General features: G+C 38.0%; 1 protein-coding gene across 3 annotated transcripts in view; it reads left to right on the top strand.

Moving 5' to 3' along the window:
- The window catches only part of LOC129277834 (queuine tRNA-ribosyltransferase accessory subunit 2-like), a 102,046-nt gene that overhangs the window by 2,325 nt on the left and 75,323 nt on the right, over positions 1-24,398 (top strand). The window contains exons 3-9 of one of the 3 annotated variants that reach the window (XR_010295833.1): positions 1,216-1,386; positions 13,473-13,646; positions 14,300-14,400; positions 15,476-15,694; positions 16,204-16,329; positions 17,774-18,397; positions 18,699-22,265. Coding sequence is in view for 2 of the 3 variants with exons in the window: in XM_064110259.1 (XP_063966329.1) it covers positions 1,216-1,386; positions 13,473-13,646; positions 14,300-14,400; positions 15,476-15,694; positions 16,204-16,329; positions 17,774-17,873 (891 nt within the window). In the remaining variant the exon portion in view is untranslated. Of the gene's footprint in view, positions 1-1,215; positions 1,387-13,472; positions 13,647-14,299; positions 14,401-15,475; positions 15,695-16,203; positions 16,330-17,773; positions 22,266-24,398 lie in introns of those variants that run through there. The other 2 variants (XM_064110259.1, XM_054914011.2) reach the window with 2 other exon arrangements.

The following is a 24,398-nucleotide window of genomic DNA, read 5'->3' as shown; positions in this document are numbered from 1 at the left end:
AGAAAATAGGAGAGGAGGTGGACTTGGGATGTGCCTTCGAAAGTCGTTTAAAGCAGTCATGAATAAACCTAAGAAATCTAAGAAAAACTGAAGTTGTGCATATCAGAGCGCGTTGTAAAATGTCATCATCGTTATCAATTACTGTTTCTGATATTCCCATTCTGTCTTTTTCTAAAGCATGTGATCTTGAAGTAATTGTTCAGGATGATCTTGGGATGAAAGCTCATGTGTAAATCGGTGGCCATTGGACTATATAGGATTGGAAAGATAAGGCATTTTCTGGATAAGTCAACCACAGAAAGGCTCATTCATGCATTTATATTCAGTCACTTACACTGTAATAATGGACTGCTTCTAGGCGTGCCAGATACTCAGCTTTCTAAACTCCAGCGCATACAAACTTCAGCTGCAAGGCTCTTAGTTTGCAAAAAGAAATTTGAACATGTAACAACGATCCTATGTAGTCTCCATTGGCTTCCGATAAAGGCTTGCATTTTGTTTAAAGTCCTCACTCTTGTGTGTTAATGGGAATGCCCCTGCTTACCTCTGTGATTTAATTCAGAAATATCAACCCAGTCGAAATCTTCGTTCACAATCAAAGGATCTTCTCTTTGAAATATAAGTCCATGACTTTTGGTGATAGAGCTTTTGGGAAAATGGCACCAAAATTGTGGAACAATCTGCCTTATAATATGGGTACCCGGCAGGAGTAATTCCTTGCATGCACTGAGCGCCGGTGATGGTAGCTCGAGCTAAAGCCGGGTTAATAATAGCAGCGCTTTGTATCCTCTGGCAAAAAGCGCTTTATAGATCCAGCTATTATTATTATAATATAAGATCAATAACAGATTTCAACAGATTCAAATCTGTGTTAAAAACATACTGTATCTCTTTAAGAAACACAATGTATTAGCCCTATAGAAAACAATGATTCTTCTACACGCATAGACTATTTATATGGTATTATGCGTCTCTAAGAACTGCTTATTATTATCATTATAAAGGATAGTTTTTTTCTTTTCTCAAAAATTGTCATTGTGCCTCTTGTTTTTGGAGTGGCAACCTTTAAATATTTTTTTGAAACCCACTAATTTATTAATTACAGTTATCTCTGTGAAACTTTGGAATATTTCTTATATTCCCTTCTATATGCAATATGAATATCGCCTTAACCCCTATTCTTTGTCCTCTACCTATGCTATGCTGTTGTTATAGATTGATATGGGACTGTTTATTGCTCTACAAGAAGCTATCCAGCCTGACTGGTTTGAGGCGTTATGTGACGGGGATACACCTCAAGGATGTTCAGTCAAAAGAACAAGGAAAGCTGTCGACAGAACTCTCACACTCCTTGATGCTTGCCTCGAGGCACAACAAAAATCTGAGGTTGGTATAAGTTAATTCATCTCTTTAGGTGCATATTGATAATAATACACTTCAGGTACTAGGGCATTATCAAGAACTACAAGTATATGCACAAGATACATTTTGATCAGTTTTTGTCTCGCCCACCGGAGGTGAAGGCGAGGGATCCAAATGTCGTACGTCGTCCGTCCGTCACAAACCTAATGACACATAACTCCACAACCGTAAGTCGATTTTCAACCAAACTTGGATGGTAGATGGACTTGGGGGACCTACATGTTATGCTGCAGTCAGAGGTCACATGGTAAGGTCAAAGGTCATTTTCAGGTCAACGTTAAAGTTTACATGCAAGACTCTCTTATGACACCTAACTCCGCAACCGTAAGTCGTTTTTCAACCAAACTTGGATGGTAGATGGACTTGGGGGACCTGCATGTTATGCTTCAGTCAGAGGTCACATGGTAAGGCGAGGCGTCAAAAGCCCAAATGCGTTCCAACGCGTGCATAGCCATTGTTCCTTAATGAGAGTGTGCAAAGGAGTTCCAAGAGATTAGTACGAAGTACCGTTATATTCTACATTAAAGCTAATTTGCATAATCCGTACACGCTGGGGAACGGGGCAATTATTATCTCGATCGCTATTGGCTAATCCGCCGGAGCGTCGCACGAGAATACACTGAATAGTGCAAGTTCACATACACACACACACACACAGCGCGCTAGCGTACACTTCACATAAAATGAGGTCAGTGTTCGGCGTGCACGTCGGATCAACATTGGCAGCGAAGCTTTGCAGCGAATGCAGCGCGTGAGGTGCGGGCGGATCTACGAGAGGGGGAATAGGGGTTGCTTGGGGCAAGCTTCCTGTACAAAGTACCAATTAAAAAAAAAAAAAAATCCCGTGTTTACGAGAGTCGCGCAAGCAAAACGGTGGCGGATCAGGACATGCTTTTAAATTGTTTTGAGGGGCGAACGAGTGAAAATATATTTTGTATACCTTTCGTTATGAACTCCCGTTCTCCATGACGAAATATAATTGACGAAAGGAAAGTAAAACAGAATAGAAGTCACAAACATCTCAGATGGGTGTGCGATCTATCACAACATGTTTTAAAGTTGTTTTTAGGGGTCAACAAGTTAAAATATATTTGATATACCTTTCGTTTTGATCCCTTGTTGTCCGTTAAGAAATATTAAATACGTCTTTTCTCGACGATGTTGGAAACGTAAATAAAACAGAATAGAAGTCACAAACATCTCAGAATAGTGAGCGATCTATCACGACATGTTTTAAAATTGTTTTTAGGTGTCAACAAGTTAAAATATATTTGATATACCTTTCGTTGTGATCCCTTGTTCTCCGTTAAGAAATATTAAATACGTCTTTTCTCGACGATGTTGGAAACGTAAATAAAACAAAATAGAAGTCACAAATATCTCAGATGGGTGCGCGATCTATCACAACATCATGTTTTAAAGTTGTTTTTAGGGGTCAACAAGTTAAAATATATTTGATATACCTTTCGTTTTGATCCCTTGTTGTCCGTTAAGAAATATTAAATACATCTTTTCTCGACAATGTTGGAAACGTAAATAAAACAGAATAGAAGTCACAAACATCTCAGATGGGTGTGCGATCTATCACAACATGTTTTAAAGTTGTTTTTAGGGGTCAACAAGTTAAAATATATTTGATATACCTTTCGTTTTGATCCCTTGTTGTCCGTTAAGAAATATTAAATACGTCTTTTCTCGACGATGTTGGAAACGTAAATAAAACAGAATAGAAGTCACAAACATCTCAGAATAGTGAGCGATCTATCACGACATGTTTTAAAATTGTTTTTAGGTGTCATCAAGTTAAAATATATTTGATATACCTTTCGTTGTGATCCCTTGTTCTCCGTTAAGAAATATTAATTACGTCTTTTCTCGACGATGTTGGTAACGTAAATAAAACAGAATAGAAGTCACAAACATCTCAGATGGGTGTGCGATCTATCACAACATGTTTTAAAGTTGTTTTTAGGGGTCAACAAGTTAAAATAGATTTGATATACCTTTCGTTATGATCCCCTGTTCTCCGTAAAGAAATATTAAAGATGCATTTTCTCGACAAAGTTGGAAATGTAGATAAAATAAAATAGAAGTTGGTAGCATCTCATATTTATTGGTGATACATATTTTTCGAGGGGTCAACAAGTTAAAATATATTTGATATACCTTTCGTTTTGATCCCTTGTTGTCCGTTAAGAAATATTAAATACGTCTTTTCTCGACGATGTTGGAAACGTAAATAAAACAGAATAGAAGTCACAAACATCTCAGATTGGTGTGCGATCTATCAGGACATGTTTTAAAATTGTTGTTAGGGGTCAACAAGACTAATAAAATAGATTTGATATGCCTTTCGTTATGATCCCTTAATTGTTCTCCGTTAAGAAATTAATATCAAAGATGCATTTTCTCGACAAAGTTGGAAACGTAAATAAGACAAAATAGAAGTTGGTAGCCTTTCATATTTGCGATCTATCAGGACATCTTTTAAGATTGTTTGAAGGTGACAACAGGTTAAAATATATTCTATATGCATTTCGTTATGATACCTTGTTTTCCACAAAGCATAGGCGGTTCGGGGGGCGAGGGACCCCCCCCCCCCCCCTCTTGGTCGAGCAAAAAAAAGATAGAAAAAAGGGAAAACAGGAGGGAAAAGAGAGGAGAATAAAGAAGAGGAAGACGAGTGAATAAAATAAGATGAGGGAAAGACTTGGGAAAAAAAATCTTTCATGTCACTATACAATTTTCGCTCGCGCTTTGCCCTTGCAGCATTGCCTGTTAGGTGATTTTCATATCTTGTTCAATGAGTTTAGGTATCAAGTTTGGAAGTTAATTTACAAAACACATTTCACCTCGGAAATTGAACTTCATTATTTTGTGTGATTTAATTACAAACTGATTTTTTAAAAGTGCTCTGTGAACATGTCAGTTTTATGGTCTGAATATTAATATTTTCTGTTCGTGCTGCGCGCTCGCGAATTTTGATTGGTACCTATCATTCTCGTGCATTCCATAAATTTTCAAAATATCCCTTTTCGGGTCTGATTGTCAAATCGTATCAGGTTATACCGAGTATGTTTTACGTGACTGCTAAGAACGCACGAATGCCTGTGAGCAAGCAATCAGGGGACCAACGGCTTAAGGTCCTCTCCGAGGGACCTGGTAATGAGGATAAATGCCTTACCAAAGGGCACTCGCGCACCACTTGGGAATCGAACCCGGTTCACCGGAATCCGAAACCCCCGCTCTACGACTGAGCTATCGCGCCTCAGCTAGCGCTGCACGCTCGCATTTTGATTGGCGATTTATGTATGTCTCAATATTGATTATACAACAAACTACTTGAAATCCCCTTTTCATGACAGTTTATCAAAAAAATTGGCTCACGGTTTGCGTTCGCATTAATGGTTAAATATATGCATCATATTTATAGTTACAAAGGTGCTTGAAATGTCCAGATTTCAGGCCATACTATCAGATTTCGCGCCCTCATTCAGTGCATTAGTATTTAAGATATTTCGGGTGATTTCATGCAACGGTCTAGAGTGGGCCATAATGTGCCTGCACTGTACATCTATAGGTCCTTGGTTGAAGTCAACGACCCTATATAGCTATAACACCCCTTGAACCTGAATTGGGTCAATTACGCCGTCTAGCACGTTTTGAGAACAATGGATGAAGGTGTGAAAATCACAAAGCAGCTAACAATAGGAAAAATCCGTTTCAATTGAAGTTATGCTATAGATTGCGTGTAGCTGTTTGAATGTGAAACCCTGAACATGCTGAATGCCTCATTGTCTGTATGTTACTGCTGTGTACTAGTAGGTCCATGGTTATAGATCAGTTGCGTGCATGTCTTCTCCAAGCCGATTCATAGCTTGTCGGTGGCTTTAATGCACGTAAAATACAAATATACATGTAACTCTGTCCCATTATAGGGCATTTTGAACGGAATCGCCGATGAGATAATTTTGACAAAACAAAAATGAACCACACTAATTATGCAGCAGCTATGTTTCTAAACATTACATGATCAAGGAAAAGACACGGGATGATATTTATTAAATTTGTTAATGGCGGCTGGTCTTTATGATAAAAACATAGGTCTATTTTATCTTTAAGACATGAGAAAAAATAATTAATGTGTGTGTTTTACTTTTTACAAACGTGTATCAATCGAACATGCTGACTACATGAAGAGTGTTGAGGTCCATTACATGATTTATTGGTATTTACACCGAGTTATCAAATAATGGTACAAGATTTTAGAAAAGAAGTTTTGAGTGTCATCTCATGTACGTCAAATATTAGCAAATGTTAAAACGTTTCTGAAATGTCAATACTGTGAAAGTATATGCACTTCATTAAACGTGGACATCAGCAGGGTGGTCTCCATTAAAAGGAATTTTTTTTTTGCCCTGTCGATGTGTACCTCTCGATGTAAGGAGGCGATCGGAGCTGCACCCCTTCCATATTGTCAGTGAGAAAGGAAGAAAGTGATTACTCGAGATGAGGGTGAAAAAGAGGAAGAGGATCTGTAATGGGAGGAAGAAACATAATAGAACGGTAGGGCCGGAAGGAGAGGTTGGCCATATAAAATTATGAAAACATTCAGGTCACTATTATCAAAATCAAGTTCAAGTTTATTTAATACAGGATATAGATGCTAATCTACAAAATCCCCAAAAGAGAGAAAAGAGTTGATATAAGGTTAAGAATTCAGACTATAGAACGGAATACCATTTACAAACACAAAATAGGCTATGCACAAGCACTTCCACCCGTATGCAATACTTTAATGAGGGTCTTCATCCGTCCAATGACATGCAAAAAGTACAAAATTTCCCTTCGTGTACTTCTCTTCATTTTGTGAAGAGAAGTACATCCTTTTTCCCCAGTGATTAATTGATTACAGTAATTAATTTTATTATGTCACAATAAACCTAATTATGGCAATTTATGCACCCCCAAGAAATAGTGTTGAAGGCCCGGTCTATCTCTACACACAGACCACACACACTTCGCACAGTTCAGTCAAGGCGGTACCAAACGGCCGGTGCCAAATATACGGAAATTGTGAGGAGCGCTTTTCCTATAAAAGGAATTGATATGCATTATAAGGGCTTAAAACTTGACCAAAAAGTTTATCACCCCAAATTTGAGAATATGGACCCCGGATATGGACCCATGTTTAAGGCCAATATCTAAAAATTGGGGGCAATGGCATGAACCCATGTATCTAAAAGCAAGTATCTAAAAATTGGGGCCATGCATGTTTAGGGATTTTCCAGCATAAAACCATACCCCATGTTTAGAGATTTCCCGGAGATTTCTTCCAAAAGAGCGACCCATTTCAGCGGCACATCCCCGTATACCTTATTTCGTAGGTACCCCCCCCCCTGGCTCTAAATGTATTCAAAATTTTCTGAACTCTAAGATATTTGACTTGCACGTAATTAATTTCCTCGTAATTTTTCTCTTATGGCTCGACTGTATTGATCTTTTATTTTCACTTTGCCGATACCATAATAAGACTCGAAAATGTGTAGATTATCTAGTACTAGTATCTTAAACTTAAAGTCAGATCCGACTTGGAGAGAAGCGATTATCACATAAAGGGTCGTAATCAGTCATGCATTAAAGTTTTATATCTACCGATATTAGAAATATGTATTTGTACCCGACTTTGTTACATTTCTCTTAATGCTGGCTTCCAATCGTAAATTTTGTGAGTGGAATTGTTTTGCACTATCATTCGGCTGCCTCCGACTGCACAAGCGTTGACTACCGGTAGATCCACGGGCAACCGTCGCGACGTCTCGGCTCTACTGGGTACTGGAGAAGTACCAGGCCAGGGTCGAGTCACTTGTACAAGAGCAAGTTCTGCATTTGCCTGACTTTTGAAAGAGCCTCTATTTTGAGGCTCGGGTTGTGGAGTATGGATTTTCGTTTATTTGGTTCTCTGGTTATTTTATAATTTTTTCTTTTACGGGCATTATAATTATTCCCTTCTACTACCACAGTGCACCCCCAAATATATCACTTTGGGGGGAAAGACTTACATGTTATGGAAGCCATTAAAATAAACTTTCATATGACACCAAAAAGTTGAAATACTATCACGTTTGAGCGAACACTGCCTATTGAAACAAAGGGTATGAAAATTATGCTGGGCTGGAATTAGCCTTCCATTTTTTGTCAGTTTTTGAGGGGCAAATTATTTGGCTTTGGAACTTGCAATGTTATGGGCGTTGTGATAAATTATTGATCAACCAGTTAGGAATGTTTAAGCAAGTTTCATGAATTATTAAATTGAACAAAAATTCCACATCTTGGGCAACATTTCAACATTATCATGTGGCTCTCAGCAATGTGTTCATTGGAGTCAGGAAAATAGGGGGTGAGATTGGACGTAAGTGGGATAAGTAGGTTGATGGAAAAAGGGTCAACATAACATTTTAGCCCCCCTCCCTCTCTCTCGCACTCCCCTTCTGTTGAGTGACTGATTTTTATTGTCATGTACGCGTGAAGTCCAGAGCAGAATGTTAATTTAATTATAATGATAATTGGGGCATCAACTTTTTCCTATCAACAATTTATCAATAAATCAACTATTTCAATGGGCAATGTAATCATTCAAACATTCAGTTTTTCAATAAAGTATTTCATAAATTATAATCAAGTCAATTTCTTGGTAATCATTCAATAAAAAGAAAGAAAAAAAATGACTATCAGCCACCGGTCACTTCAGTGGCAAATAAGTTTTGAATAGGCTACCCCCGGGAGGCTACCATCCAGGAAGTGAGAGGGGTCTGGAAAATTGAGGGGGGAGGTGGAGATACATAAGAATTTTATTTGTAAAATGACAAAAGATGATGAATGCCCTTTCAACCAAGTCTTACCATATCTCGCTTGTAACAGGTACCATCACATTACTCCGACTCACAAAACACACTGCTTAAGTCTACAAGATGAATAGGCTACACTAAATTTAAAATTCCTGTTCACTCAACCATCATTCTTACAAGTTTCAAAAATCATATTTGTTGGGGAAAATCCAGCATAAGTGTTACCTTAATACCCCTTAAAAATCCCAAACTTAGGATTTTTTTAAGAAGTCACCATGCAATCAAATTTTGCCTCATTGTGATGTCAACCATACGATAAATAGACATAAGGAGAAAAAATTGTCCTTAATTGACATCGTATACAATTATGTTACCTGGTTATTGATCATTCGTTCTCTGTATATGAGGTTCATGGGTCGAATCTCGAACCAACTGAAGAGAGTTGCAGCTCCGTAATTAGCTTGAAGTAGAAGTTCGCCTTGGTGAGAAACACTCATGAAACTGTTCAGTCTAGGACCTACCTTTAATTTTCAAATGAAATTCAATCTCGACAAACATGCCCCTTCCCCCACTGTCGTTCCATCACAATCGCCATAATCATAATCATAATCATTGTAATCATCAAAACTAGGATTATTATCATAATTAATCTCAGCACCTTCATCACTGTCATTATCACCGTCATCATCATAAAACATTAATCATCACCGCGGGCGGCGGAGCAGAGGATATATCCTTTGTTCATAGGGTGCATCATTATTGTCCCCCACAGCAAAATATTATCCTCTGATCATCACTATTATTGCTACCATGATCACCAATCTTGTCGTAATAAATATTCTCGTGATCAATTACGATCATTATACCATCATCATTATATCAACATTATAATTATTATCACCATTCTTGCCATTGCCATCATCGTTGGGATTACAATCATAATCATCACCATTATCATAATCAGCCATCATTACCTTTCTTTTCGATATCATCATCACGATCATAATGTCTTGTTTTTTTGTTCACACATCATTATGTTTATAAATTTAAAAACAAAAAAAAATTATCATTATTACCACCGCTTTCATCCTCATCCTCCTTATCCTTCTTCATTAACACCAACATCATTATTACCATCACCATTATATCATCCTCGATCATCATTCCGTTTTCACAAACGCTGACTACTTGTAGTAGTTCCGTGATTGTATGGACAATGTGGTTTGGGAGGATTCATTGGGGTCAAGAAAGCACAATTAGAGATTATCAGAGATCGTTGCGTAACTTCAGTTGAAACGGATTCTTCCTATTGTTAGTTGTTAATTTTTTTTCACACCTTCTTTGTTCGCAACACGTGCGAGAAGGTGTAGTTAATAGAACCCATTCAAGTCGCTCCGGGGCATTCACTTCAAAAGCTTCAAAGGGAAGATAAGAGTTATCTTTCCTAAAACGAAGTAACTCAAGTGCATTGGGGTCTTGAGAATAAGAACGAATAACAAAGGAGATTGAGAACTGAACATGACTGGGAAATGGGAATGGATGAGGATTTCAATAAGTTGTATGCATAAATACGAATGCTAGTACCCATGATGAGCATTGGAGGACGCAGGGGGGGCACAGTCGGTCCATGCCCCCCATTTGAGAAGCAAAATAAAAATTTGTAATGTTAAAATGCAAGTCAATCTTCATCATTTCATAATTTCAAATCAATACTCGTTTCTTCATCATTTTGAGTTATTTTAAGAAATATACAATTAATTTGCTCAGCCATTTCATGATATTAAGAGAAGTCATAACAAATATTGAATAATGAACATTGCTTTATCCAAGTTTCCATCCTCATGATTTTGCGTTCCTAATGCCTCGGTCATATTTGCTCTACGGCGGCCGTACGGTGAGTCGGAAACACCTGTTTTATCCTTTTTTATTCAGACCACGTGTTTGTAGCTATTACACACAAAAATGTTAAAAACGGTTGATTTTTACTCGCCGTACGGCCGTCATAGAGCAAAAATGACCGCGGTACGGTCAGGGAATGTTGCAGGAGTTCACCCCCCCCCCCTCCACTTAGATAAAAAAATTGCTTGTAATTTTTTTGTTTTGTTATGAAAAGACCTAATGGGGGGGGGGGGGGGCGAAAACCTCTGTCAAATTTTCATTCAACTCGAACTCTACCTTTCAAAAATCCTGCGTACGCTACTGCGAAAGCTAGAGTTATTGGAGCTATATATATACGTAGCGTAAAGAGAATTTTGTTTCATAGCGGCAAAGCTCTGCCTCAAGTACCTTGTATTGTGTATGCTTGCGCGCACATGGTATCTATAAAACTGATATTAAGCGTGCGGGTATACAGCAAGAACGATACGGAGTCGTGACTAAACTTTTCTGAGGACTAATTCGGAGGAATCACGTACCAGTGACAATGCGGCCGTATTTGTCAGCGCTTTTGGAATTATTAGGCATGGTTGTAATCACATCTTCAGGAGCGAACAGAGCTCGATCTGCAAGCTGATTCAGTGGGTCCAGCGCCTGTAGACGTTGTGCGCGGTCGCCGCGATTGATCGAATGCTTTGACGGATCGCATTTTACTTCCGCTGGTAGCCAAAACAAAATTTATTTCCCTTTCCATCTTTGTCAGGAATTTACGGGAATTATATACATATTTTTGGAAGCTCACATCATCAGGTACTAATGCCTTGGTCACATTTGCTCTAGGGCGGCCGTACGGCGAGTCGAATACAGCCGTTTTATTCATTTTTATACAAACCACATTATGTAGCTCGTACATAAAATGTTAAAACGGCTGTTATCGATTCGCCGTACGGCCGCCGTTTAGCAAATGTGACCAAGGTATAAGCATGAATAAGCGATTCGCCGGAGCAAAATTTTTGCGTCTAGGTTCTTGTCCCTTTGAATACTTGTCACGCCTTCCAACCAATTAATTACGGCACACATCGTCACTCATTATACTAGTAGTTGCACCCTCACAACATTTCACGGCAAACAATTGATGTAAGGAACTTCTCTACACGCGCCAATAAATTCCTCTTGGCTTGCCAGCCCAATGCCCGGGAACAATAGAAGTGCCAGAACGCGACTGCACGGGCTCGTTATGTCGCTCCGCGATGATCGCAGGGGTGCTCTATTGATATGCAAATTCAACCTCATTAACTTCGTGGCGTGCAAGCCCGTGCATGAAAAGTAATGAGGGCGTGCAAACGCGTTTGCACACCCCTCCCGGATATTGACGTCCCGCCTAAGGTCAAAGGTCATTTTCAGGTCAACGTTAAAGTTTACATCCAAGACTCTCTTATGACACCTAACTCCGCAACCGTAAGTCATATTTTAACCAAACTTGGATGGTAGATGGACTTGCGGGACCTGCATGTTATGCTGCAGTCGGAGGTCACTTGGTAAGGTCAAAGGTCATTTTCAGGTCAACATTAAAGTTTACATGCAAAACTCTCTTATGACGCCTAACTCCCCAACCATAAGTCACTTTTCAAATAAACTTGGGTGTTAGATAGACTTAGGGGACATGCATGTTATGCTGCAGTCGGAGGTCACATGGTTAGGTCAAAGGTCATTTTCAGGTCAACGTTTAAAGTTTACATGCAAGACTCTCTTATGACACCTAACTCCGCATCCGTAAGTCGCTTTTCAACCAAACTTGGATGGTAGATGGACTTGGGAGACCTGCATGTTATGCTGCAGTCGGAGGTCACATGGTAAGGTCAAAGGTCATTTTCAGGTCAACATTAAAGTTTACGTGCAAGGCTCTTTTGACAAGTGTTATTCCATCCCAGTCATTTCACAATGAAGTTTTGATATAATTCTCTTGCGTGCCCTGGCAAATCACGATATGTCTGGTCGTTTTCATAAGTGGGCGAGACACAAAAATTGCTTTTGCCTTGTTTACAAAATAGCAAGGAAAAGTTGTGACTGAACTCTCGCCCTCTTTTGATACTTGTCTTGAGGCACAACAAAAATCTGAGGTGTGCTATAATTTGTAATAGTAATAGGTGCATATAGTAATAATGATATTAATACATCTCAGGGAGGGCATTAGCAAGAACTGTATGTAGAAGTTACATTTGGATCAGTAGGAAAAGTTGTTTCATTCTAGCATTCTGTGCATTCATGCAATTTTACTCCTATGAGTGCATGCCGAAAAGTTTCAGTATGTCCGTTTTTATTGTCTCGTCTGCATAGCAGAGGGAGACTATAGGCACCGCATTTCTGACTGCAGCGGCGTCAACATTGAAATCTTTAACCTAAGGTTAAGTTTTTGAAATGACACTGTAACTTAAAAATTATATGGACCTAGTTCATGAAACTTGGAGATTAGGGTAATGAAGTATTACTGAACACCCTGCCTGAGTTTTAGGTCACATGACCAAGGTCAAAGGTAATTAAGGGTCAATGAACTTTGGCCATGTTGGGGGTACTTGTTGAATTACCAGCGTAACTTTGAAAGTTTTGGAACTAGTTCATACAACTTGGATGTAAGAGTAATCAAGTATCACTGAACATCCTGTGCGAATTTCAGGTCACATGACCAAGGTCAAAGGTCATTTAAGGTCAATAAACTTGGGCCATGTTGGGGGTAATTGTTGAATTGCCATCATAACTTTGAAAGTTTATGGATATAGTTAATGAAATGTGGACATAGGGTTATCAAGTATCATTGCTCATCTTGCACAAGTCTTAGGTCACTTGATCAAGGTCAAATGTCATTTAGGGTCAATGAACAAAGTATTATATATGAATGGTGTTTTTTGTGAATAATCATGTTATCAAAGTCAGCACTGCTGCTATATTGAATCGCGTAATGCAGGCGAGACTGCCAGAGGCACTCCACTTGTTAAGGCTATTTTCTGAAATGATTATAAATGTGTACTTTTGTTATTGAAATGTGGAAATCAAATCAAACCTCAAGTTAACAGTAAAATGTTTTACTTACAATATTTGAAGTCTGATGATAAACAACCAGCAAATGCAAACAGCCTTGGAATGATTATACCAATTGAGGGTCATGTTCCTTAAAGTCTTTTCATAATAACAAATGCAGAACTTATGTAACAATTTTCGATTTGCCAATCAGATTGAAAGATTTCAGAAGCTTATATCTGTTATTATAAAAAGTTTCATGAAACGGACCTCTGATCCCTATTGTATTGTGCTTCTGACTTTTTCCCCCAGATACTACGTCAATCGGACCTCCTAGGGGTCATCGAGGGTGGGCAGATAGTGGCAGAGAGGCAGCGGTCAGCAAAGGAAACTGCTCTGAGACCGGTAGCTGGTTTTGTGGTTGATGGTGTCATTGATCAAGAGATGGACACTAGTACCAAGAGTGAAATCATTCAAGCTGTCCTGGTAAGTATTTTTGTGTGTCCTGGAGAGACATCACCATTTCATTTCATTTTATTGACAAACCATTGGAATACCGATACTTAGCAATCATAGAAAATGGCTTTTATTAAAAACATGAATCAGAGGTTATTTTGCAGTAATGGTCTGGAGTTTCTTGGCACTTACGGAAGTCGTAAGTTTGAAATCTCTTCGGGACCCCAGCAGTTGATTTAAATCACAAACTAGTAGTTGTTGTAAATCATGGACCATGATGTCTTCAAGATATTTTCTAAGGTTAGCAAAGCCTGCAGTGCAATCATATCAGGAATATGACTTATAGATAGTTCATGGAAGTGGATGTTTTTCTGCAAATTCATTGGGTGACTGATGTCATAATTGAACATTGAACAAGACTCTACAGAAATTTCAGTTCACACTTGCATCAAGTACTAGGCTTCATCTCTCTTGATTCAACTTTTATGAAAAAAAATTACCATAAGAGTCATTGTAATTTATTGTATACTCAATATTAGGCTCTCCTCATTTCAAATGAGATTTAATTTTTGCCCCACTCCCAGAGACAAAAGTGGGGAGGGTGAGAGAAAAAATAACGATAATAAATTATATATTGTGAAACATTAATTCTGATAGTGAGGATTGTTTTCTCTACGATACAGAAAGAGCTACCAGAAAGCAAACCTAGACTCCTACCTGGTATCAGCAATCCATGTGATGTTCTAGAAGCAGTGGAGGCAGGGATAGATATCTTTGATTCTTCGTATCCTTACATAGATAGGCGTAAAAAAATGGGTTTTTGCTAAAATGGAGGAAAACTTTAGGGTCTGTTGGTCCATATTTTTCTTTCCTTTTTTTTCAAGATATGATATCAAAGTTCTCCTAGATGTATTTTGATACATGGAGCTTGAAGATTGCTGAGGCATGAGAGTCCTCTCCTTATGGACTATGTTCCACTGCACTATTAGTCAATTTTCATCAACATTAGTTGCTTTATATGTTACAAAATATTATGAAAATTATGGTTGGTTGGCACATTTTTAACTGGTCAAATTTGAATTGAAAGTCATGCGTAAAATCATGCATAAAATCATATATTATTTAGAAATATTTAAATGAAATGGCTCCCCGGTCAGCAAATATCTGTACATGGACACACACACATTTTGTTTGTAATAACACTTTTATATGAGTATCACAGGAAACCTGTTTGTTTGAATACAAATCTTATTTGTAAATCTGCAACTGATTGATGAATTTAAATCTAGCAAATCAACTTATACTTTCCGTTGCCAGAAGCATACCAGTATTAAATCCAATTGTAAACTTACAGTGAATTGCATCAATAATTGATTTGATTTTGGGACCTAAATTGATTCGAAATTTGGTGGATTTACAATACGGTGCACCATCTATCAGAGTTGCAGCGGACAGGCCGAAATTTGCATTGCCTCATGGGAAAAAGTCGACATCTGTTGCGCATGCTAGTACTAAACTGCATGCATGCATGCGATTATTCAGCGTGGCTTGACCGGATATGCTGTTTACTAGGGTCCAGGAGGTGGGAGAGAAATTTGCTTGTATATTTCTTTGCGAAATTTGGATCGTTTCTGGTGAATTCTCGCCATATGGTTTTCATTTTGGAAGCATCACAGTTGCAGTACCTGCCTGCGCCTGTGCGCAATGCCGACCCCGGAAATTTGGTCCGTTCGCTGCAACCAATAGATGGTGTACCATAATAATCCACCGAGTTGATTGCAAGTGTGTTGCAACACCCCCTCAGTCAACCAAGCTTGCTTTAGTTTACCATTGAGACCTTAACCACATACATTTGCCAGATATCCTTACAAAGTTACACAGAGAGGTTGTGCTCTAGTGTTTCCTTTACATGGACTACCAGATTCTCCAGCTATAGTAGATGCAGAATCTATTGACTCAAACCAAACTCAACAGGTAACGGTCACTGGTAATGGTCAACAGGTCAATACATCTGGTGAGGGTCAAGAAGAGAATGGTCAAATTGATCCAAGATTTGAGCTGGATCTTTCAGATTCAAGGTAATAATCTATTCAAGAATTTGACTGATGATGATGATGATGACGACGATGATGGTGTTGATGATATGATGATGATGATGATATTGATGATGATGATGATGGTGATGATGATGATGACGATGATGATGGTGATGATGATGATGATGATGTTGATGATGATGATGATGACGACGAGGACGATGATGACGACGACGATGATGACGATGACGATGATGATGATGATAATGAAGTCAGAGAAAAATAATGCTGTCCATCCAAAGGAAAGATCTAACTTGTCCTCCTGGAAAATTGTGACATGAAATTGGCTGAAGGTGAAGTTGTCATTAAAATTTACATGTAGCATTTGTCCATTTGTCTTTATTAATTGATTGAATGAAAGACATCCCATGTGTGCATAAATCATTTGGTTGTCATACTTTCATTTAATTTTTTATTATCTTGAAGTGGAAATTAATGAATTGATTGAATTGCTCAGAGGCAAGTAATGCTGTTTTTTAACATTTGTGTAGGTTTGCTGAAGATTTTAGCCCAGTTTTTCCAGGCTGCGACTGCTACTGTTGTACGCACCACACCAAGGCTTATATCAACCATCTTCTCAATGTCAACGAACTATTAGCGAGAGTGTTACTCATGACGTGAGTACTGAGTATACCATTTGCAATATTTGTAATGAATTGAATAAACGGTGGACTCATTAATCAACAAGCATCATTTGGCATACTGACGCCAAAGCGTGCATTAAATATCAATAGAAGCTTAATGTACGCACTTGATTAAACGCAAATGGATACCTTCACTAACAATCGTTTTGAATTACTGATTGTATGCTTACTTTAACAAAGCATGACTTTCATACTTTTTTAGGGATAAAGGTATCTCAACATAAGAAAATGTCACTAGTCGTGCATAAACTCATGCGTAACATACAAACGGCTTTATTTCATGGCCGCTTCTGGTCGCTGGGCCGTGAGACCACTAATTTATCAATTTCGCGATCAAACTTTCCATTATTTTTAAAAATATATTGGAGAGCCTACCCGTGGTAAAGCATGTATACATATTAATGGCCTGAAATGATTGCATTGCCGTTTTGAAGTAGAAGAATTTATTATGTTTTTTTTTTCTGCCTGTGTATAGTTTCCATTCAAGATTTTTGTCTCGCCTGCATAGCAGAGCGAGACTACAGGCACCGCTTTTCCGACGGCGGCGGCGGCGGCGTCAACATCAAATCTTAACCTAAGGTTAAGTTTTTGAAATGACATCATAACTTAAAAAGTATATGGACCTAGTTCATGAAACTTGGGCATAAGGTTAATCAAGTATTAGTGAACATCCTGCACCAGTATCAGGTCACATGACCAAGGTCAAAGGTCATTTAGGGTCAATGAACTTTGGTCAAGTTGGGGGTATTTTTGAAATTACTATCATAACTTTGAAAATTTATGGATCTAGTTCATGAAACTTGGACATAAGGTTAATCAAGTATTAGTAAACATCCTTCCTGAGTTTCAGGTCACATGACCATGGTCAATGGTCATTTAAGGTCAATGAATTTTGACCATGTTGGGGGTCTTTGTTAAATTATGATCCTAACTCTGAAGTTTATGGATCTATTCATAAAACTTGGGATATAAGAGTAATCAAGTATCACTGAACATCCCCTGTGAGTTTCAGGTCACAAAACCAAGGTCAAAGGTCAGTTAAGGTCAATAAAAGTAGGCCATGTTGGGGTAATTGTTGAATTGCCATCATAACTTTGAAAGTTTATGGATAGAGTGAATGAAATGTGGACATGGGTGTAGTTGACAAGTCTTAAGTCACCGTTCAAATGTCATCTATGGTCAATGAACGTGGTATTATGTCATTATATAAATGGTGTTTTTGTGAATGATTATTTCATAGTAGTTTTCGAAGTTAGCACTGCTGCTAAATTAAATCGTGTAATGCAGGCGAGACAGCCAGAGGCGTTCCACTTGTTTTTTCTGTCTGTGTATAGTTTCCATTCAAGATTTTTTGTTTATATTGATCAATGACATGTTTTTCTGTCATTCTATTGTTCCTTCCTTTGTTCACTCACAGTCACAATTGCCACCACTACTTTGAGTTCTTCCACTCCATCAGGACATCATTAAAAGAAAGGACATTCCAGAATCTGAAAGAGACCATCAGCAGCAGATGACATTGGCCTTGCAGCTAGTAGGTTATTCTTGTATCTAATGCCACTGACAGTCCTCCTAACAACATCCAACTTGATGCCAGCTTTCTGTTTTTATAAGTTCATCAATTAACGCTATATCCACATTGCAATATCATGTATTACAACATTGTGAATGGAGTAGTATGAGTTATACATCCAACTTGATGCCAGCGTTTCTTTTTTTAAGTTCATTAATGAACCCTATTCCGACTTCACATTCTCATGTATTTACTGCATTGTGAATGGACTTGTATGAATTTTACATCCAACTTGATGGCAGCGTTTTCTTTTAAAGTTCATTAATAAACCCTATTCCGACTTCACATTCTCATGTATTAACTGCACTGTGAATGGACTAGTATGAATTTTACATCCAACTTGATGGCAGCATTTTCTTTGAAAGTTCATTGATTAACCCTATTCCGACATCACAATCTCATTACTGCATTGTAAATGGACTAGTATGAATTTTACATCCAACTTGATGGCAGCATTTTCTTTTAAAGGTCATTGATTAACCCTATTCCGACATCACAATCTCATTACTGCATCGTAAATGGACTAGTATGAGTTATACATCCAACTTGATGACAGCGTTTTCTTTTAAAGTTCATTAATTAACCTTCTCATGTATTACTGCATTGTGAATGGACTAGTATGAGTTATACATCCAACTTGATGCCAGCGTTTTCTTTTAAAGTTCATTAATTATACCTATTCCCACATTGCAATATAATGTATTACTACATTGTGAATGGACTAGAACGAGTTATACATCCTACTTGATGCCAGCGTTTTCTTTTAAAGTTCATTAATTATACCTATCCCACATCGCATTCTCATTTATTTACTTCATTGTGAATGGCCTATACAGCATATTATGCAACAGGTACAATAGATGACCCAAGTTTCAATATGTGCCTTCTCAACTCTCCTCTTTTTTAAAGAGATTTTAAACATTTTACAATTCAAAAAGAAATACCAGACAACTACTTTTGAAATCCAAGTTAGCAATCAAACATCATAACCCATATACAATTATAACATGGAGATCTTCCATACACCATGCAGGCTTTTGGAAATAAGACTAAAACAGAAATTGTACTTCATCTCTCCCCCATCTCCTAATTTCCTATGAATTTCTAAGAGACTTTTACATGTTTTAATAGTTGTGTGATAATGCATGTACCATACTGACTTGGAAGAAGTGATATTGAATTCTTGCCTTGTGAGTCTCTAGATTAACCTGGGTCTCGTAACACAAAGGTTAGCAATTAATCGTACGCTTGATTTTTACAATTGTCTATGCAATCAATCTTAGACAAATGTTCAACGATCATTGCTAAGCTTTGTGTTACAAGTGATAGATTCCTCTGACATTGCAAGAGGTGGAAAATCCTGTGAGCTTAACAGACCCATTCAAGGTTGTCATTAACTTTTTGAAAATGTGAATGAAAAGTATCTTTTTATTTGAGGTTCAAATTAACTGAAAAATTATCAACATAACAACTTTGGATGATTGCAAGCCTTTATTTTGGAGTAAAGGCCAAAGTAGTTTCAAATCGTAGCCAATGGTACTGTGGCGTAACTGGGCTCTGTCGGGGTAGCGTTGAGGAGTCCCAGTCCACACTTTTCTTCACTTGTATACCTCTTTGGGGGCAGATTCTCCCACAAAAATCTATTGTGCAACGTGATACACCTCTCTTCCTCTCATATCTCTCTGAAATGCATGCAGAATCAAGCACTAGCACTCACCTTAAAGAAAACGTAATGGAGAGATCTTGTGTACAGTATAAGTCTTACTTTAATAATCGGAGCTAACTATTCACAACCGCACGTCATCACAGCTCCTAGTGAACTGACGTACTTCTCAAAGTTCTCACATCAAAAATATATACAAAATATACATGAAATATATATATATACAAGTTATACAACTCGTTACGCTATGCAGCCCCTCCCCAAGTCTGGGCTGTCCTCGGACCATGTGTAAAAACTAAAAAGGATAAAAATGTATCCTTGTAACACTCATCTCACTTTTCATGAGTAAAACATCTTTTCTAAATAAAACAAGAAAAGAAACTATATAAAAACATTGTTAAAAATATACTGATATATATGTTGGCATAGCACATAAAGAAAGCACTGTTCTTCTCACACTTGAATGAGTTTAAAGACATTTTTGAGACCTTTCCTAAAAAAAAAACATTCTGAGCTTCATGTCCAAACATGAGGTATTAAAGTTTATAAACAAGGCAAGTATAAAAAGTAGATACTGATCTTTTCAACTGCATAATAAGTAATATCGAATATAACCTTAAGCAAGCACTGTCCTCACAAAACAAAACAGATAGTCTATATACAGAAATACATAGAAAAGCGAGGAGAGTTGTAGTGAGAGCAGGAAAATGTCAAGATGAGAAGGATATAGGAAAGGTTAGAAGATAGGCAAGGAAGACATACAGTGAGTAAAATATACATTATACATCAAAGCATAAATTGGAATACAAAAAGCAACTAGACGGAATGTTCCTCATGAAAGATATACTGATTTTTGGCATATAACTAAAGTTCTGAAAAGTGGCAAAGTTCTTACTGATGAGATCCGTGCTCAAGCGGTGTCGGCCTTGGTCGTTCCCGCGATCATATCAACTGTTAACTCCCTTGTCACCTCTTGTTCTGATACCAGTTCTCCTTCCCGAAAACACCCGACGCGTGGTCTTTTCTGTGATGGTTTTTAGATTCCCGATTAACCCACGCTCCACATCTTCCACTGACATTGCCGGACCCTACCCTTGCCCCCATGTACATGGTTAGTCCAGGTGTACGTGGCTTTGGGGGCGACTCAACTGCCTTTACTACCACCATTTGGTATGTCCGTGACTTCTGCTCGTAGGTGGACCTTGCCCCCCCAGAAAACGTAAGCAGAACTATGTTCCGCCACCCTGACAAGGTTTCCTGCCAAGATCCTCGTGGGCTCAATGATAGGTCAATGATAGGTTTTCCTAATTTGACCTCCTCTGGCAAGTCCATGCCCTCCTCTAGTTCCGACTCAAAGTCTGACTCCAAATCCTCAGACTCCTCAGTGCCTCTGTTGTTAGGTCAATCGGAAGATGAATCTATTGCCCCAACATCAGCATGTTTGAAGTCTCTCTTGTGGAGTCTTGTGAGCACTACAGTAGGCAAATACCGCAATTGCCAACTTCTCATCCCAGCCCCGTTGCCGTGTGGCTCAAAACATCATTGAGATATTGTTCAATAGAGTGTCATTTAACTTTTCGATGAGCCCCCATGTATTTTTTTTTGCTGCTAGATATGATAGACTATTAGTCTATAGGCAGCAGTTGCAGCGAAAGTCAAAGAAATGACAATCACCCTCTGCTGTTCAAACCTTACTAAAGTGGATGTAAAACACGATATTCTCTCCTTGGCGTCTGCCTTTAGAATTGTCTCACACTTCTTATATAACAGCACACCTTCCAAATTACTCTGACATCCTTCTGATGGCTCAGCAAATAATACAAATCAAGTTACACTTTTTTTTCAAACGATTCATTGACTTTCTTCTTTCCATTTCCATTTCCTCCCACAATGAGCAAGGCCAAGGTGCCAAGTGATCTGCCTTGTCCTTATCTAAGAATGGGTGGATCTCTTTCCATAGGTACTCTTCCCTCTCCTTAGAAAGTTCAATTGTTGACTTTATCTGAGAGAGTATTGGGATGTCCGCAGAGTTCACCAAAAGGGGGAATATTATGTTGGACATGTATGTACATCACCACAAAAAATATATTAATTAAAGTTCTTGACTTAACCCCTGTAGTATATCCTGCCAAGGGGAACAATGAGTATTTATTCAGGTTCTTCAAAACTTTGCAAAGTTCCAAGTTACAATGTTTAATAAGAGAGTGACCTTATGTACACAATTAGTTAGGATCGCGTTCTGTCGATGATTGAAAACTGACTATTCTCCCCCAATTTCCCACAATTATACCTAGATTTATACAAATACAAAAAGGAATGCTGAAATACAAGATCCTAACTAGTAGACTTCTTATTACTTGTTTTGTTTGGGTACTATTGTTTTTTATCTGGAGTTTTTTCTCTTTATCGTGCTCTGCAATCCAGAAACAGATTTACAAAAATGAGTAATGGTGATAGTGATCTAACTCACCCGTCGATACGCATAACGCCCCGTCTTGTTGCAACACAAGATCATAAGACTTCATGTCACTTGGTATATTTGTGTACTGTTCTTTTCATGATTGTTTTTTCCTCATGATTATGCTCTGCAATCCAAAGAAGGAATTGCAATAGACAGTGCTGCAATTTACTTGGTAGTGATTGTGATCTAACTCACCCGTTGATACACATAATGCACTGTCTCGTTGAAACGCAAGATCGTATTACAGTCCATGTTAATACATATGTTCCGGTACTCTTCCAGGAATTTTTACTCTTTTTCGTGCTCTGCAATCCAAAAGAGGATTTGCAGTAATTAGCAGTGATGCAATTTACTTGATAGTGAGCTAACTCACAAATCGATATGCATAATGATATGTCTTGCAGAAATTCAAGATCCATGTCACTCCTGTTGCTTTCATAAGTTTTTCCTCAAATTTATCTCGCTTCGCAATCCAAACACGGATTTGCAATAATTAGTAATGCTCGGCGGCGACCGGATCAGTCAATATCTCTAGATTCACACAGCGCAGAAATAATGTCTCAGCTTCTTGTATATCATTGTGACTTGGGAAAAACATCCCACCGCTGCCACCAAATATGATGAAGCAACCTTGTCGAAATAATAACTCAAGAGACAATCATGTACATATAGTATGTACAAATGATTATTTATTCAGGTTCTTCAAAACTTCACAAAGTTCCAAGTTACAATGTTTAATAAGAGAGTGACCTTATTTACACTCAATGAGTTTGGACGGCCTTCTGTAGATGGTTGAAGACTATTCCCCAATTTCCCACAATTATACCTAGATTTATACAAATCCAAAAAGGAATGCTGAAATACAAGATCCTAACACAGACTTCTTATTACTTGTTATGTTTAGGTGCTGTTGCTTTTTATCTGGAATTTTTTCTCTTTATCGTGCTCTGCAATCCAGAAACAGATTTACAAAAATGATTAATGGTGATAGTGATCTAACTCACCCGTCGATACGCATAACGCCCCGTCTTGTTGCAACACAAGATCATAAGACTTCATGTCACTTGGTATATTTGTGTACTGTTCCTTTCATGATTGTTTTTTCCTCATGATTATGCTCTGCAATCCAAAGAAGGAATTGCAATAGACAGTGCTGCAATTTACTTGGTAGTGATTGTGATCTAACTCACCCGTCGATACGCATAACGCCCCGTCTTGTTGCAACACAAGATCATAAGACTTCATGTCACTTGGTATATTTGTGTACTGTTCTTTTCATGATTGTTTTTTCCTCATGATTATGCTCTGCAATCCAAAGAAGGAATTGCAATAGACAGTGCTGCAATTTACTTGGTAGTGATTGTGATCTAACTCACCCGTTGATACACATAATGCACTGTCTCGTTGAAACACAAGATCGTATTACACTCCATGTTAATACATATGTTCCGGTACTCTTCCAGGAATTTTTACTCTTTTTCGTGCTCTGCAATCCAAAAGAGGATTTGCAGTAATTAGCAGTGATGCAATTTACTTGATAGTGAGCTAACTCACAAATCGATATGCATAATGATATGTCTTGCAGAAATACAAGATCCATGTCACTCCTGTTGCTTTCATAAGTTTTCCTCAAATTTATCTCGCTTCGCAATCCAAACACGGATTTGCAATAATTAGTAATGCTCGGCGGCGACCGGATCAGTCAATATCTCTAGATTCACACAGAGCAGAAATAATGTCTCAGCTTCTTGTATACCATTGTGACTTGGGAAAAACATCCCACCGCTGCCACCAAATGTGATGAAGCAACCTTGTTGAAATAATAACTCAAGAGACAATTATGTACATATAGTATGTACAGATGATTACTTATTCAGGTTCTTCAAAACTTTACAAAGTTCCAAGTTACAATGTTTAATAAGAGAGTGACCTTATTTACACTCAATGAGTTTAGACGGCCTTCTGTAGATGGTTGAAGACTATTCTCCCCAATTTCCCACAATTATACCTAGATTTATACAAATCCAAAAAGGAATGCTGAAATACAAGATCCTAACACAAACTTCTTATTACTTGTTATGTTTGGGTGCTGTTGATTTTTATCTGGAGTTTTTTCTCTTTATCGTGCTCTGCAATCCAGAAACAGATTTACAAAAATGAGTAATGGTGATAGTGATCTAACTCACCCTTCGATACGCATAACGCCCCGTCTTGTTGCAACACAAGATCATAAGACTTCATGTCACTTGGTATATTTGTGTACTGTTCCTTTCATGATTGTTTTTTCCTCATGATTATGCTCTGCAATCCAAAGAAGGAATTGCAATAGACAGTGCTGCAATTTA

Source organism: Lytechinus pictus, chromosome 15 (genome assembly GCF_037042905.1).
Source record: "Lytechinus pictus isolate F3 Inbred chromosome 15, Lp3.0, whole genome shotgun sequence".
Classification (NCBI taxonomy): Eukaryota; Metazoa; Echinodermata; class Echinoidea; order Temnopleuroida; family Toxopneustidae; genus Lytechinus; species Lytechinus pictus.
Note: the sequence above shows the minus strand (reverse complement) of the source record. Positions and strands in the feature narration are given on the sequence as shown.